The sequence below is a fragment of the Acyrthosiphon pisum genome, chromosome A2, assembly GCF_005508785.2.
Source record: "Acyrthosiphon pisum isolate AL4f chromosome A2, pea_aphid_22Mar2018_4r6ur, whole genome shotgun sequence".
Lineage (NCBI taxonomy): Eukaryota > Metazoa > Arthropoda > Insecta > Hemiptera > Aphididae > Acyrthosiphon > Acyrthosiphon pisum.
Window position 1 is genome coordinate 74,836,592 of NC_042495.1, and position 17,671 is coordinate 74,854,262.

At 31.0% G+C, this 17,671-nt stretch overlaps 2 protein-coding genes across 2 annotated transcripts; one reads left to right on the forward strand and one right to left on the reverse strand.

Annotated features, from left to right (window-relative positions):
- The first annotated feature begins 2,071 nt into the window (after positions 1-2,071).
- Positions 2,072-9,303, forward strand: LOC100572122. The gene is made up of 3 exons (XM_003244490.4): positions 2,072-2,431; positions 2,730-2,853; positions 4,770-9,303. Exons 1-3 carry the CDS (start codon positions 2,217-2,219, stop codon positions 4,860-4,862), a joined length of 432 nt encoding a protein of 143 aa, XP_003244538.1. The 5' UTR covers positions 2,072-2,216; the 3' UTR covers positions 4,863-9,303.
- A 1,015-nt stretch (positions 9,304-10,318) lies between these two features.
- LOC100169505 (DNA repair and recombination protein RAD54B) lies at positions 10,319-15,784 on the reverse strand. The gene is made up of 12 exons (XM_001943427.5): positions 15,425-15,784; positions 14,835-15,117; positions 14,673-14,769; positions 14,352-14,600; positions 14,083-14,285; positions 13,873-14,020; positions 13,307-13,807; positions 13,078-13,236; positions 12,714-12,990; positions 12,355-12,641; positions 12,097-12,294; positions 10,319-10,541 (listed from the first exon to the last, which is right to left on the reverse strand). Exons 1-12 carry the CDS (start codon positions 15,486-15,488, stop codon positions 10,479-10,481), a joined length of 2,529 nt encoding a protein of 842 aa, XP_001943462.2. The 5' UTR covers positions 15,489-15,784; the 3' UTR covers positions 10,319-10,478.
- Between the last annotated feature and the right edge of the window lie 1,887 nt (positions 15,785-17,671).

Consider the following 17,671-nt stretch of genomic DNA (forward strand, 5'->3'; position numbering starts at 1 on the left):
CCCCCCCCCCCCCGAAAAATAAAAATAATTATTAATAAAAGTTGTACACAATATAATATATATGTGGAACTTGATTAGGCTAGGTTCACATGGTGTCTTTGCATCGCTATCGTGAAACACGCTCATTGTTTCGTGTCATGTGAGCGATATATGTATATAGGAAATCCGTATACTTACCCATAAATTGACCGCGATTGACCGGAGCGCGTGTACGATAACACATCGGCTATTGTACTTTATCTCCGAATTTCCGATATGATATATTGTGTTCCATGTAGCCACGTAAAAATCAAACACGATTCATTTCGACCAAGTTAACTATACAGTGAACAACATCAAGACTCAAAAGATTTATAATACGATATTGCCACGTAAGTTTAATATTCTGTACTAATTTTTGTTTAATATTATTCTATTCTATTATATTACAATTATTCTTTGTGGTCGATTAGAAATGTCTTTAAGAGGAAAAACTGATTCAGGACGTATACATGTAGACGAAGAAGGGAAAACTGGTGGTAAATTTCGTGAACTACTCAAATTTAGAGTGAAAGCTGGAGATTAAATTTAAAAAAAACATTTAACTGAAGGGAGTTTAAATGCACAATTTACAAGTGCTAAAGTACAAAATCAATTATTAAATATTAACTGCTGCATGTGATCATGTTCAAAATATAATTGATGCTCTTAGTAATCTTCGTGAAAATAGTGATTCCAGTTTTAAATCAATATATGATACATGTAATCAAATACTTATTGATGTAGGTAGCGAAGTGACAATTCCTCGGTGCGTAAAAAAACAAATAAACCGGGATAATACTCCCTCACAATCACCTGAAGAGTATTACAGACGCACAATATTTAATTCATTTTTAGACCATACTATTGTTCATTTAGCAGACCGTTTTATAAAACATAAAGAAATAATAACGAACTTAGAAAAAGTAATTCCAAGTCGTATAAATGTAAACTCACTAGATCTATCAAAAGATACTATAACCTTTTATGAAAGTTTATTGCCAAATTCTATAGTATTTAATGAAGAGTTCTCCACATGGAAATTAAAATGGCTAAAAAATAACATTGAAAAAAAACTTTCAAATGCAGTAGAGTCATTATTAGAATGTGATGAAAGATTTTTCCCAAATATAAGAAAACTGTTGGAAATATTAGCAACTTTACCCGTCTCCACGGCAACCGCAGAATGGACATTTTCTACTTTACGGCGTATCAAAACATATTTGCGCAACACAACTGGCGAAGATCGGTTAACTGGGTTAGCTCTTCTTTCAATTCAAAAAGAAATTAACGTTGATCCTAATGAAGTGGTGAGAAGGTTCGCTTTAATACCTCGAAGACAATGATTCATTCTATGATTTTTTTTTATATTATCTAATATATATGACGAGTGACGACAAATTATTCAAAATTTATTTTAATGTATTATAAATTATTATTTATTTTTTTTTTTTTAAATATTACTATTGAATAATACGACACGATATAGCGAATTAATATCTAATAAAATAAATACACTAAAATACTTCAAATAGGTACGTTATTAAAAATCAATACATTCATCGCTTCGCTCATGAGAATCTAAAATCAAATTAGCCAACCTCTTATAATCAATATACAATAAAACATGTCCACTCGGGGCAGTTACTCGAAGTTATAATTTTTATACTAGCTGGTACTCCACTGTTCAGTGACAAAGCCAATATTTTTTTTTTTTTGCACGCGTAGATTTTGTGATAATATGGATAAATTATCCAGATATAATATTTTTTTTACCCACCATTTCAATTTAGAAACGCCTTCCCCCAGAAAAAAATTGTCTGGAATAAGCTCTCGACACAGGTCTCGACTTGACGGGGTGAACACGCGCGGCGACCATATTTATTATAATGATAATACAATATTACTCGCGTGTTATAATGGTCGCGATGCGTTCCGGACGATCGTGCCGCGGCGACGCGCTGCAGTCCGTATCGATTTCTGCGATTCGGAAGCCTCGCGGGGGTGGCACAGCTGACTGGTATGCGTGCCGCCGCGAGATAACGCGCGTCGCTGTCGTCCGCGCCGTCAGCTGCGAGTGCCGTCGTGCTGCTCTGCACTCTGCTTGGCGTCCGACGCTGCGCCGCACCGCCTCGAGTCGTAGTCGTCGTCGTCGTCGCTGTTGCTGTTTTTCCTGTCGTCGTTTCGCGGCCGTGGAAATGACGGCTTCACCGCCGCCGCCGGTGCAGCTGCAGCGGGCCGTCACCGTCGCTACTGCAACTGTGGCTTTTCGACTTTCGTTGGTGATGTTGCTGCTGCTGGACGTAGGCACCGCGTCCGCGTCCATATGCAAATCCGGACTGTGCACCCGCGAACAGTACTGCTGTGGCGACGGCAAGTGCTGTGACAACGTGTACAGCCTCTGGTACTTGTGGTGAGTGACAAGTGACATAGGCGACGTAGCACACTTCTCGTCAGCTATATTTTTCCGACACAACGACGTCCGCAAACGTTTTAATTAGTACCTTACTTATATTTCACCCTATCCCCGCCGGTTTTCACGTGTGAAATTCGTTTTTCCTTCATTTTTCTGCCTGTGTCTGTATACCTAGGCAATATATCTATTTGGTCGATACTATCATATTATACAGCCGTTGATTGACTCCTGCGATTGACTGATATGATTTTCTATAATTAATATTATATTTTATTGTTACTGTTTTTCTCTGCAGCGGAGGCGTAGCTGTAATGCTTTTCGTCGTCGGTTCATTCTGTCCAGTCATCAGACAGTGCTGTTGTTTCCGGACCCCGGTGATCGTAAAGTATGTCCCGGTGCCCACGTCACCGACTAAATTCGTAAGTATAATATATGTGTAATATGATGGTAGCTGGCGGTGTCATATACCCATGTAGTCATGTGTAAGGTAAACAATATATAAAGCAGTTGCGTCGCTGCACCCCATTTTTAGGAAAATTAAAAAATATTTTCAGTTTTCTGTGAACATAATATTATATAACATGAGAGTAGGTATAACATAAGTACATAACGTAATTATCAGTGGCAGTAAGTGGTTGCTGTGCGACTTTAATAGGTATTATATCGTATCCAAAAGTATATTAAATTAAACATAATAAAATAATAAATATATTATTACTATTAAACTTTAAATTATTATATTTGTCCAAAGTATCGCAGACCACGGTAGAAAAGTAACCTATAATGTGTTTGCAATTTTGCATGCGTATAAGTATTCATATATGCTCCTGGTATCCGAGAGAAATAATTCAATGTTCGCATACGACAAAATGTATCATAAATAATATTTAAAAAATTAATAAAAGTTAATTTTCTTAAATTAAAGTATGGGGCTCAAACATTCAATCATCCAAGCCACGAGCCACCACTGGTAATCATGTATCTATTAAAATTGTAATTTGTTTGAATGTTGCTAAAAAATTAAAAAATATGTTATATTTACTCATGGTCCTGTCTGCATACTAAACTTTTGAGAGGTCCTATAGTTAAGCCTCCGCTATACAATAAATTATCAACCCCGCCCCCTCCCAACAAGGCAAAATCCTCGCTACGCCACTGATGTAAGGTACCTACGGATAATGACAAATTATGGCGTTGTACACACCGATACCTATACATAGTAGAATCGATTTTCAATCAAATAGTTTATATCCAGTCTCTTTTCAGACTCCTACTATCTCTCAAGAAATTAAATTGAGTTATTGTTTTGACCAGAAAAATCAACTTCTTGGAAGCCTGTGCAGTGATTTACCAAGCCATGGCACAAACATCAAATTTCATCTCTATGTTATATTAAGTTTATGGAAACTGCAGTTTCATTTTGGTTTAACCTATAGATAACGTGTCTCACTCTCTCACCGACCACCGTGTACCTACCTGCATATTTAAATAGGAACTTGAGTACTCTTCTATTTGTTATATCCACTTTATGCCTAAATGTTACAGCTTTATCGAAGTTAACAATAAAACATCTATATCAGGCGATTTTATGAAACCTGGCTATTTCAGATTTTATAAGAAATCTTTTTTTATACTTTGACTTTGAGCTAAATCTGTATGATTTAAGTGCCAAAGATAAAATAAACAAATATTATTTACGCCAATATATTTATTTGTATTACTAAGTGCCAAGATGAACATAATATTTTCTATAATTTTACAAATTACAAGTAGGTACCTACCTGCTATAAATCGTCAATAATCAGTACCTAGGCATTATGAAGTATAAACAAATATACATTTGTTGATTAAGATTTAAGATTATATACTTTGGCGCTTTTCAACGATGTAGGTACAGTTAGGTTTAGGTACCTAGTACACTTGCACGGAGTCTCTACAGTAAGCAATGTGAAAACAGTCGATCTCTTGGTTAAGCGATATCTTAAGTAAAAAATATTTACTTGGCACCTGGGATTTTGAAGAGTTTATATACAATACTATTCAATTCCTTTTTAACTGATTTTGGCGTTTGTGTGACCGAAAATCGCCGAAAGTCAACTCAAACCGTCCCATGATAGGCTATATATTATGAAACGCGCGTTCTGCACAACTCGAACTGCTTAGACTATTGAGATTTGATACCGCCAGTCAGTAGTTACCCTTTTGCAGGGTACCTGAATAGTTAAATAGCATATCTGCATGGTGGTGTACATTTCATTAAGATGTTATAAATATTTAATCAAAATCCGACGAAATTAATAATATTCGTAAACATTTTTCATTGTTCCCGCTGAAGAAATATTCTGATCGTGAAAAATGCACCAGAGTGGACGTGACGCTGCCCATGCCGCCTCGAGCCACCACGATGGACGTCACGAACTGCATATAATGCACAACACTACTAAACACAGTGCCTACACACATTGACGACATTGTAATATACCTACCATATAATAATACTATTGTTATTCACATTAACCGCGGTGCACATGACGTATGGTCATGTGGATCATCGTTTTTTTCCCATGACAACCATCACCGGCAGGACAAAACATTTTAGAGCGTTATCGCGTGTATCGGGATCGAACTTTGACAATATAATATAATTATTAATAATAACATATTACCCTCCTATGTAATATGTAATAATATGTAAATATAGCGTAGAAGTTAGAACGTGTCTATTCTAGGAGACCTGAATGAAAAAAAGTGTCCATCGAACATATTTTGTCTCATGGCTGACGCAGATCATTATTAGAGACCTACAATCTAAATCTATAAATACCTACATAAACCCTATATTTATGAACCGACCCTAAAATTAGTGTACCTATACTTAAATCGGCTAAATCAGTCAATATCTCTGTATGTAGATACATAATATGAATTATGACACCGTTGTGTCTTACAGTGGCATTTTCAAATGCTGCAGTGAACTTGTTTTCTTATCGTTTATATTTATTTATTATAATATGATCTTTGAACTTTTAACTTTGAATAATATACTGAGTAGTGCATTAAAATGTCGATGGTTGTCCTCTGCTGTCCTAATCGCCTCGTATAGTAGATATGATATAGGTACCCAGATAATACTTATTACTTTTATTGCATTTAACTATTTAAGTAGGTAGGTATTAATACTAAAACAGTAACCTATAACTAGTATAATAACATTGGACATTGGTTCAATAATTGAATTCACGCGCATCTAAGTTCATACAAGCTATTGTTCTTCTTCGGGATGAGAAATAAAGAAGTACCCTTTTCAAATCATTTATACAAAAAAAAAATAGTAAAAATTATACTAAAACATAAAAATGTATCTATGATTAATGTGCATTATAAGTTAAAAAAAACACTAGATACGGAATAGATAGGTATACCCAACGAACAAAAACATTCCCTAGTCAAAATACTGTGTTAATAGTTACAATTCAAGAGCAGGCGTAAAAAATAGTTGCAGTAGGTGTATATAATTGAAGGGTTGAGTGAATAATGTTGTTATGCCGTGACATTTTCCACACTCTTTTTTCAAACTTTTCACACCTTTATATCCATGCTACGTGGTGACACGCACCACGCATTCATCACGCCTAATGATATCACCTTTATCAACGAATGTATCACTGAAAATTATGATTCAAAATTCAAATGACTTAATGCTGTATTAGGTACTGTGACACGCACCGACAATGCCATTATCCATACAAGTATACAACTATAGAAACAATAACCCTTCAATTTTGCGTTTTTTTTTCAATTCAATTCAATTACCACAATCTGTATATAGATTAATACACAAGCTGCATATTATATAGTATACGCGCGTGACGAGATATATAATATATTGTCACATAATGTGTGAACAAAATATGGATCGCACCACTTTAATAATAAATAATACTAGGTATATTAGGCAGTGCCGCAACTACAATTTTTGGGCCCCAGGGCGACTGAGATTTAGTGCCCCATTTTTTAGTATGTCAGACCACTTGTTAATGGTTTCATTTTCCGACCCTTTTTCATATAGTAATTCAAATGTACATCAATATGTATATTAAAGTATATTTTAAAATTCACAAATTCACAAAGCACATCAATAAATAAGTATTCAAAATTTTAGAATGATAATCCAATTTAATTACAAAAACATAGAGGTCAACCAAAGTTGTTATGCAATGTACATCCTCCAAACCAATCAACAAAATAAACAAAATAACAACAAAACTTAATAAGTTAATTTTTTATCATTTTTAAAATTTGAAAGTTTAAACAATTACTTAAATTAGTTGAAACAAATAAGAAACAATAATGTATACTAAAACTTCATTCTTCTGGCTTTTAAGTTGGAAAACTGTGATATAATATTGTCTATAATGATAATTCAGCAGTGCGATGTTGTACTATGTTTAGCACTGCTATGTTTGACAAGCGCGTTTGTCCCATTGAATTTCTTAAATAATTTTTTATTAGTTTTAATTTTGAAGATGATCTTTCTGCGGTCGCAACTATAACTGGAAGAGTCAAAAAAAGAATACAAGCTGCTAAAACTTCTGAATAGCTAGTTGAAAAATCATGCGTTATACAATAAATATTGCCAAATCGCGGATGGACTTTAAATTGTTAACAATAATTTCTTTTAGAGATAGAATTTGACTTACTAGCTCTGAACCAACAGCTGATTTATACAATAGTACAAAATCATAACAACATTTTATAATATTTGATTATTAATTCTGGCTTTAAAAACTCAAACACATCACATACTTCTTTTAAATTTTCAAACCTCACCCTAAGCTGATTCAACACAGTGTCAATAAGTGGTAAAAAAAAAGTTCCTTGGACGGAGATATACCTAATATTATTAGGTATATCTCCGTCCAACTGTATAACTACGACACTACGTATATTATCGTGTAACTACAAACACACACACACACACACACACACAACGTCAAGTCTTGTAAGTCGCATTATATAATATTATACTATGTATGGGTACAGAGCGATTCACCAAGCATCCCCACCATATTTTTTTAACTTACGATGATAATTTATTCAAATTCTGATTTTTAGTATATAGATACCTACCTACTTAAGGACCCACCATATTTTCAATTGTATAGATTTTTATCCTATAAGTATTTTTATCCCATCTGAGAGCGTTTTCAAAGTTCAAACGAGAATCACCCTTTTTCCTGCGAAATGTTAAGCACTCTTTTGAAAATGCCGATGTATCTAAATCAATATTCGACCCGGTAGTTTTTTAGTTATTTAACTTTGTGTATCTACTAATGATTTTAGGTCCATAATAATAAGATATAAAGGTTTTTAAAAGATTTTTTTATTTGAGGAATAGGAAGTTTGTACTGTTTGTATTTTGTAGGTACTCATTGTATTATATACTATAAAAACCAAAACCTAAATAATTGAAAATAATATGCTTCCTAAAATTACATAAAAATTTAAAAAAAAAAAAACAAAATTTGTACCTATAAATTTAGTATTAGGTATACCTAATATATTAAAGAAAAAATGGAAATGATCATGCTCAGTGAATCACTTAGTGTACATTAATATATTATTATTACTGTTTGACGTCTGGCATAGGCAGGTAAGTAGGTACCTACCTTGTACTTTCTAATTTCTACTCACCTATTAGGTACCCGGAAATATTATCGTAGATAGCGTTTTAGTGTACGTATGAAATGACGACATTCGATACGACAGCAGGCGGCAATATATCGATTGTTAACATATGCTATGTATAGGTACCATATTGTAATATATAGTGGTCAGTCACGAACATTTAAAAATAGGTATTGTACCTAAATTAAATAATATTGCATAACAATGCGATACTCACGATGCGTTTCGTTCGATTTCCTGATGTAATCTATATAGACATTTTCAAAAGGGCCGTTAGTATTGCTGAAACTAGGGTCAATATTCTGAGGAAGGGGGGGGGGGGCTATAGATAGTTCAAACAAATAATTAATGCATGCAGTTTGATAATAATCTGTTTTAAAAAAAATTCACATCAAGCCTTTAAAACTGTAAAAAAAAAAGTTTGAGGGGGCGAACAATTTCTGGTTTTAGATCTTATCTATTGATATATTTATTGATATATTATATAATATGAACCTAAATACTTAAAATTTTCCTCCGTATAACTAAAAAGTTTACAAGTACGTTTACATCACCAACAATTTTGTCAATTTTTCGGTGTGTTTTTTGAAAACAACTATAATAAGTATTAACAATTTAGTGTTAACATTTGTATCAATCAATTTTTTTATAATATGGCCTTCTCTGTGAAAATAATACGATTTTTATAATGGAATTAATATATTATACAATCATTTTAACATAGTTAGCGGGGTAGACTAGGGAGTAATAGAGGTCTCTCCCACATGGCCATATAATTAACTGAGCATTTAAATGCCATGGTTATTTTTCTCAAATTCTTTGTGTCAAAATACCAATGTCATTCAATCACATAATATGCTTTCGTGTTTGAGTTTGACATGTTAAGAATAAAGTAGGAATTTAATTATCATTTAAGGGTTATGTTAAATTACATAAATAAGCATAAGAAAAGTATCAGTATTAAAAGTTATAACATAATATGGCTGAATTAATTCGTGAAAGATATATTTTTTAATGTAATTGTAAGACTTAAATTAATGGTTTATATAAATCATATAATATAATAACTGTTACCTATGTATACTAGTTTAAGAGTGCAAATAAACATTTTATTTGCCAAAAATAAAATGTTGTTGACTATTATGTATTCTGTTTGTCGGTATTTAATAAAAAATTATTACTTATGTGAATGTGTAATTTATTGTATTATTTTCCTATCCATATTGTAATATAGACAATTGTGAAACATTACACAATTGGTACAGTTAATTTAATAATAAATATGAAATATTTTAATTAAGATATTTTTACTAAAATCTTTTATTATTATTAAATATACTTCAGTACTTGATTTTTATAATATTTACTTTCGAACAATATTGTTCTCTAATTCTGAAATTATGATTATTTTAAGATTATAGGAAACAAATTACAGCTTCATAAATTCAAACATTAATTAATTAATCTTTTATTTTTAATGACATCTTAATAATAATTATGATATCTGTAAGTACCAATAAAATGTGTTTATACTTTAAACAGAATTAATTAATTACAAGGAAGTAGTATATTTTGCAAACTCTGCAGAATATTATAGTTTAAAATATAATACATACTGTATAATAAATGAAATGTAAAAATATATTTATTAGAAGTACATTATATTATTATAAATTGTATAGAGATAGAAATAAAAAGATTGATATTAAAGGAAGTTAATATATTGTATAATATTGTTCTGTTTAATGAAATAGTGTATACAGTTATACAAACAATTACTAATAAGAACCTTTATCAGAGAAGATGTCAATGCAGTGGGGGGGAGGGTTCATTCAGGTCTGTGGTAGAGCTTTAAGTTTGAACCAAAACACTAATTCGTAGCTTTTTAAATACAGATAGTGCCTAATATGTTCATTGTTATTTGTTATTCTTAACAAAAATATGTTGTGGCTTGGTGCGGCTGCTCCAAGTCACGCAATGCGACTGATAGTAAGTAACACCCGCAGCTACCTTGCCACACATACACGATGTGTTACTTACCTATGGTAACAACACCTTAACGTACCAACCTTTTAAAACCACAGTAATAACACCTACAACAGCTAATGGTCAGTCACCGAGCTTAAGTTCAATTAAAAACAAAAATATATTTATATTAAAAATTGTTTTTTTTATTTGTGTAATTTTAAGTAAATCTGTAGGTAAACATAAAACAATTAATCAAATTGTATTAAATATAATTTTTAATAATACATACATATTATACAGTCTAATTTTATTATTAAAGAAATAAGTAATATGTAGGGCACACAATTAGTATGAGGGCCTTAAGGCAAATATCATATTGAATTAACAATTAATTTGCTTTATTTCTAAACAAGAAGCGGATAGTTGTTGACACTCCAAATAAGTTCATGGCCTAAAACAAAATTAAAACATTAGTATTAAATAACTATACTCTGGCCCACGAGAGTCCATACGTAAACCACGCATCGATATAGTAATATGCGACGTCTGTTTTTTCCCACCATGATGCCTTTACCACTGTTCAGCAACGTGCCGATGCGCAGCGACGGACACGTTTTTACGTGTGGACTCTCGTGGGCAGGAGTATATAATTTAAAATTTGGAACTGAATAGTATATAAAAATGAATAGATAAATATTTTGAGTAGTTGATATACCATACATATCATTTCAGTCACACGAGACTGATTCTTGGAAATGTTTGACAATACATTATATGCATTAAAGCCACATAAATATTCTTTCAAAACAATAGTAATTAGTAGGTAAGCTAAACATTATTATTTTTCAATTGGATCATGAAATAATAGCAGACTTGCAATAGGAAATAAAGAAAGGTATTAAAAAACATTTTCAACTGATATTGTAACAATACATCAGGAGCCTTGTATAACATTTTCACATTTATTTTTTGACCCAACAAATAAAATTGTATTCACATAAATTGATAAAAAAAATAAAATTGAAAATTGAAAATGAAAAACATCAAAACAAACAAAATATTTTGAAAACGTTATGGTGTATAGAAAATGAGAATATAAAAATTCAGTAAAAATTATGGTCGTTTGTTTTAGAGTTATACTAAAACCAAAATCAATTTTGTAGAAAATCAATTTTGCGTAAAAATTCCCTTTTTCTTTACATTTGTATTTGTTTCTCTCGGCACTTGAAAACTACCTTAAAAACTACTGGGAATTTTAAATTTTGACCTCCTAAATGGACCAACTAGATTCACTTTTCCATTAAACAACTATTGAAGTTGAAAATTGAAGTATTATTTTAACTACAAGATAACGTACAGGATAACTAAGAGTACTACAAAATCAATACATTCATCGCTCAGAATCTAAAAAAAAAGACCAAAAGGTAGACCATATAGGAGACAAAAGACGTTGTAGAGAAAGATACCAAAATATTGGGAAGAAATGCGTCTGTTGACCTTTAATAAGAGAAAATAGAGAGAATTGCTTGTGGCAGGTCAGGTCGTACAGGGACCATCAAGCTAAGAGAAGATTTTTATTCATTAAAATTTTTTGAAATCTCATTAATTTTGTTGAATTAAGTTAATGATTCAGTCCTTAAAGAAATATTTTAAATTCAATAAGTATGTACTTTTGTTTACGAAGTTAATATTTTTAAAATTAATGAGTTACTTCAAAAAAAATTAGAAATTTAAAAAAATCATAAAATATAAACCACTTGACTTTGATAAATGTTTTTACAAACAAAAGTTTTCTAAAAACTAGATATACAAATTGGCTAAAAATAATTAAATTATTTTTTATTTTTAATAATAAAAATAAAAATAAAAATGTGATATCGCACGTGTAGAGCACGAGTCGATAATTTATTTATATATAAAAAAAAAATTAAATAATATTGATTAGAACAAGTTATTTAATTTGTCAGGTTTTCCTGTTACAATCTGTATATAATTATTATACCTACCTCTAAAACATCTGTGTTGAAAGGTGACGAATGATGTTCCCATTTCATAAGTTCATTAACTCTTAGTGGTGCTTCAGATTTTTTGTCATCACATTCAAATGCACTATTATCACTAAGAACTACACCTTTTCCACCACAATTACATTCCAATAAATCATGAGTTGAGCACAAAGCATCTTTTTTAAAATTAAATAAGTCCTAAAACATGAAATGTTAATATTTAAAATTTAGTAAAATGTTGAAAAAGTTCAAGTATACTTTTAGTTGTTCAAATGACAATTTTGTATTATTTTGATTATCAGGATTTGTAATGGCTTCACTCAGGCCAGTCTTACTAATCTGTCTTTGAAATATTTTTTCTTCTATTGTACCACTTGTAAGTAACCTATAAATGTGAACATTTTTTTTCTGACCGTCTCTCCAAATTCTAGCCATAGCTTGTTGGTCAGAAGCTGGATTCCAATCAGAGTCATATAAAATTAAATTTGATGCGCCAACAAGATTCAAACCAACACCGCCTGCTTTTGCACTTAATAAAAGAACACCTAAAAATAAATCCATTAATTATTATAAAATTAATATACAGTGAATGCCTGATTATAAAAACAATTAAGTACTGTAATTAGAGTTTGAATTATTAAATTTTTTAACTATATCAGTTCGTTGAGCAGTAGCAGTAGATCCATCAAGTCTCAAATATTTGTAATGTTTCATATCACATAACTTAACAAATATATCTAAAGTCTGAGTATAATATGATATCAAAACGGTTTTTTCGGAACCATTTTTATGCAACTCTTTTAATAAGTTGTCAACAACTATAAGCTTTCCTGAACTTTCTATTAATGAGTGTTTTAAAGTAATAGTGCGATTCAAATGTTGATTTAAGGTCTCCTAAAAAAAATATTAATTTTACATTAGGTACTTTTGATTTCAAATTTATATAATAGGTTCATAATATAAACAATAAATTCTTTATACTTCAGTAGTATCGGAGTTATTGCGGTTGTTCAGTATTAATTCTGGATGGTTGCAAACTTTTTTCAACATAGTAATGACACTGAAGTGTGAAATTGTACTCAAACCAAATTCTTGTACACGATTTTCCCAATATGAAACAGTTTCTTCGTATAAACGGCACTAAAATATTATTTACATTAAACAAGTTATACATTCAAATGTCTGAAATTATTTGAAATAATGTGATTACTTGAATAGGAGCCATTGCACAGAATACTACAGATTCGTATTTAGAAGGTAGATATTTGTTGTTAACATCTTGAGTCCTTCTTAAAATAAATTTTTCAGTTACTTCATTAAGTTCTGAAGCTTTTCGTTTTCCCAGCGAAATTATTTGTGGATGGCATTCTGGTTGTTGAGATTCCACAATTTTATCTTCAAACTCACGCTTGAACATTGAATATGTTCCCAATATTCCAGGATTAACAAAGTCTATAAGTGCATAAAATTCAGCTAGCTCATTTTGAATTGGTGTACCAGTCAATAAAACTCTTCGTTTACATTCTATCTTTGTTAATGCTAAATATGTATTAGTACTGTTATTTTTTAACCGATGGCCTTCATCACATACCATCAAATCAAAATGTAGTTTTTCAATTTCTTCAATATAACGCACTAACATTTCATATGAAGTTATCATTACAGGATAACTCCGAGCAGGTAATCTAGCAAACTCTGAGGGTTTTTTTTTCTATATATTTGAAAAAAAATAAAATCTATAATCAATTAGGTTAAAAAATATTTGAAAAAACTTACTTGATCTACAGAAAACAGCCTTAGTCTATCTCTTCCTAACCACCTAGTAAATTCATTTTCCCAATTTCCTACAAGACTACTAGGAGCAACTATCAATACTCTTTTGGCCAATGGAATACCTCCATATGGTCCTCGCTTCAGTAACATCCTACATTAAGACATGTAGAACAAGTCAAAATTGTGGTCATATTAAAATAAATATTTACATACCAAACCAAACAAATAGTTTGTAATGTCTTGCCAAGACCCATTTCATCAGCCAAAATAGCACCAAAACATTCTTGAGCCTTAAATCCAGAAACACATTCATACAAGAAAATGATGCCAGTTTTTTGATGAGGTCTTAGGTGTTTTGCCAAAAAAGGTTCAAGCACAACTGAAGTGATTTCTTCTTTTTTTTTGTTGAAGAAAGACTTTATATTTAATAAATAAATAATACAATGAACATACAATATTTTATTATATTTTAGCTAATTTACTTGATGATCAATATCAGGTTCAGGCATGATTAGTGCTTCAGGAGAACTAACATCTACTAATATTTTTGGTCGTTTACGGAGAGGTTCTGCACATGAAGTAACAGTTGATTTTTCAATCGCTGCAGTATCAAATTCTGTAACTAAATCTAATACTTGGACTTGCTTATTACCAACAACAATAATTGAACCATCTTCTAAATTTAAAGATTTTAAGTCACTGGTAGAACCTAATTTGTGACCATCTAAGTCCTAAAATGATATAATTATATTAAATAAGAAAACCATAGCAAAATTATGTGTATATTTAGTACTAATTATTACATGAAGTGCTGCAAATTTATCAGATACAATTAGGTATCCATCACCTTCCCATGTTTTGTGCTTCTTTTTTGTTTGTTTGCCCCAAGTAACGTTATATCTAAAACCAAAATGTTAATTAATATCTATATAATATTTGACCAATAGTCTATAAAGAATACTAACTTTTTACTCTCCAAGGTATTTGATGGTTGAATAACATTCTCTTTAACTTCTTGTTGTTCATCAATTTCTGATGCATGTTTATTGGGCTTGATAGTCTTATGTACTACAGAATTTTTAATTTTTTTAGATATATTTTGAGGAAGTTGCAAAGGTGTATCACAATTCTTGATGGTATGACTAGCAGGCTGAACTGCTGCAGACACATTGTTTATTGTTTTATTATCATGTGTCTTAATCAGCGCAAGAATTTCAGATGGTGTTCTTATGACTTTCACTCCTTTTACTAAAATGCAAATAGAAAAAGATTATAAAAATTATAAATTTTCTATAGGTACCCACATATAATATCCTAACCTACCTATAGTCTGTTATATTAAATTTGTATGTAGGTACTTATGATTCATATTTTGAAAACAATAAAAGTAATAGGTATATTGCAAAGTTACCTAGACACTTAGCATTATATATATTTAACAGAAAATTAATATAGTATGGACTAAATTTTTGGGTGGACATGTGTATATTTAATATAGGTATTATATTTTAATTGATAGAATAAGCATTAATAATAGATTTAAACTAAAACTCACTAATATCCTCTTTAGGAACAAGTGGAAACTGTTGAGATGGTGCACGACTTCTTCTCATGATCATTAATTAGAATAAGTAGATTATTTGCGTTTCTTTTATACACTGTCCGACATAGTAGTTATGATTTACAAAAGGAATAGCCAATAGTTATAATTTAATGTATTAATGTATAAATTAAAAATGTTGTATTCGTAAGTGTGGTAACAACAATATCCAGGATTTAAGTCACTCCTGGTCCAGTCCTAGCTGTTGTAGTCCTGTTACAGACTTGCAGCTCAATCTCAAATGTTGGACTTACGAGTAACGGAGGATGCGTGAAGTGCTCGTGAGACCGTTACCACTTACCATTCTAATCATTTTTCGTACAAGTGGTTATCACTCGTTTTATTCATAGATAATAGTATCTATTATCACATATTATACGAAAAAATATTATCGCGGACCGGGAAAAATAAACAAAAGCCACTGTTGTTTATTTTTCCCGGCGCTTTTGAAAACTATTGGGAATTTTAAATTTTGACCTCCCAAATGCACCAACTAGATTCACTTTCCCATCGAACAATGTACGAGAAGAAAATTGAACGAAGAAAATCGAAGCAGTGTTTCTGCCCCAAACGGTGATGACAGTCACAAAAATTAAAAAGAAAACAATACATCTAAAAGTTAATTTACAACAATACAAAAGATGGGCAAGTGCCAAGTGGTCGTTGCTCTGCTGTACAGCAAGCCCGTGCGCAGGATTTCAGAATGGTGGGGGGGTGTTTTGAAAAAAAATTTATAACACAGATACCTACATCAATAATTAGCAACTAGTATTATAACATATTTATATTTATTATTAATTTTGTAAGTAGGTACCTATATTAAAAGTGTTTTTAACAATACTATAAAATACAAATCATTTTTTTAATAATTTTACTCGATGAAGGACAGAAAAGAATTGATTCAGTGCTTGATTTATGTCCACCTTTATATCACGATGTATATTCAATGATGCCAGTCCATTTAAGCGATCTTCACACATTGTTGATCGTAGGTAAGTTTTCAGCCGACGTAATGTTGAAAATGACCTTTCATTAGTCGTAGTCACAGGCAAAACTGACATTTCACGTAATATTTGGAAATGCATCTGCATTACATATATCGAGGGCATCAAGGGCGTTTCAAATATTTTTACCAACCGGTCGTCGTTGCCAAATTTCTACCTCACTTAACCAAATTTCCGGGGAATCGTCGTGTGAAATTGAACTGTAGGTTTCAAACAACGTTTTACAAGGAACTTTGTCTAAAGATTTAGTTTCAATAGTAAAAGACATGAAAAGTTGGATAAAATATTTCGATGTTTGAGGAAGCGATCTTGAAGATGACTGATTAATGATAAATAAATCATCATATTATGGTATGTAAATAATAATTTTATAATAATCTGCTACGGAGTCTGTTATAGTGTTAGAACGGTTAGTTTGACGTGATGTAAGTCTTGGTTTAGTCACAGATATATTGTACTTCTTAAAAATATCTTTTACAGTCACAAAAATTTTGTTGAAGTTATCTGTAGAATATTGTCTTATTTGCTCAAGTTCGTGTTTTGCTGCATCTGCTAACTTAACAGCCTCAACCAAATCTTGATTTTCTGTTTGTAAAACTCTACTCATTTTAATTTTTATAAATGATTTGAATTATTAGTATCGAATTAATAGTAATTATAATCAATTTTAATGTACTTACTATCTCATCATTTTCTAGCCGTGGTTTTTTGAAAAACTTTCGAATGTCCATTTTGATGTTATTTCTAACGGCGTGTTTGTATAACGAAAACGAACGTCTCACTGTGAGCTTACAATCGTTGTGTAGGAATGTCGTAGGAATTATGATTATAAACAACTTTTAAAATACCCGAAATCCGTTATAGTGTAATCTCGTGTTCTACTAATTGCGATCGAATAAAATATTATTGTGTGATGTGTATGCTCTATACTTATATTCATACATTTTATTATCATTATATTTTATCGATAATAACGACAACGATGACGAAAGTCGATAAACAGCATACGTGAAGACAATATTATATTATTATAGTTTTGTACTATGCATTATTATTTATTACAAATAAGAGTAGAAAATATTACATATAGGTAATACCGGGTGATTCTTTTATCATAGAACACTCATTATTTCAGAAAGAAAAGATGATAAAAGAATCACCCAGTATATCAATAATGAAAAACACGATTTTTTTGGGT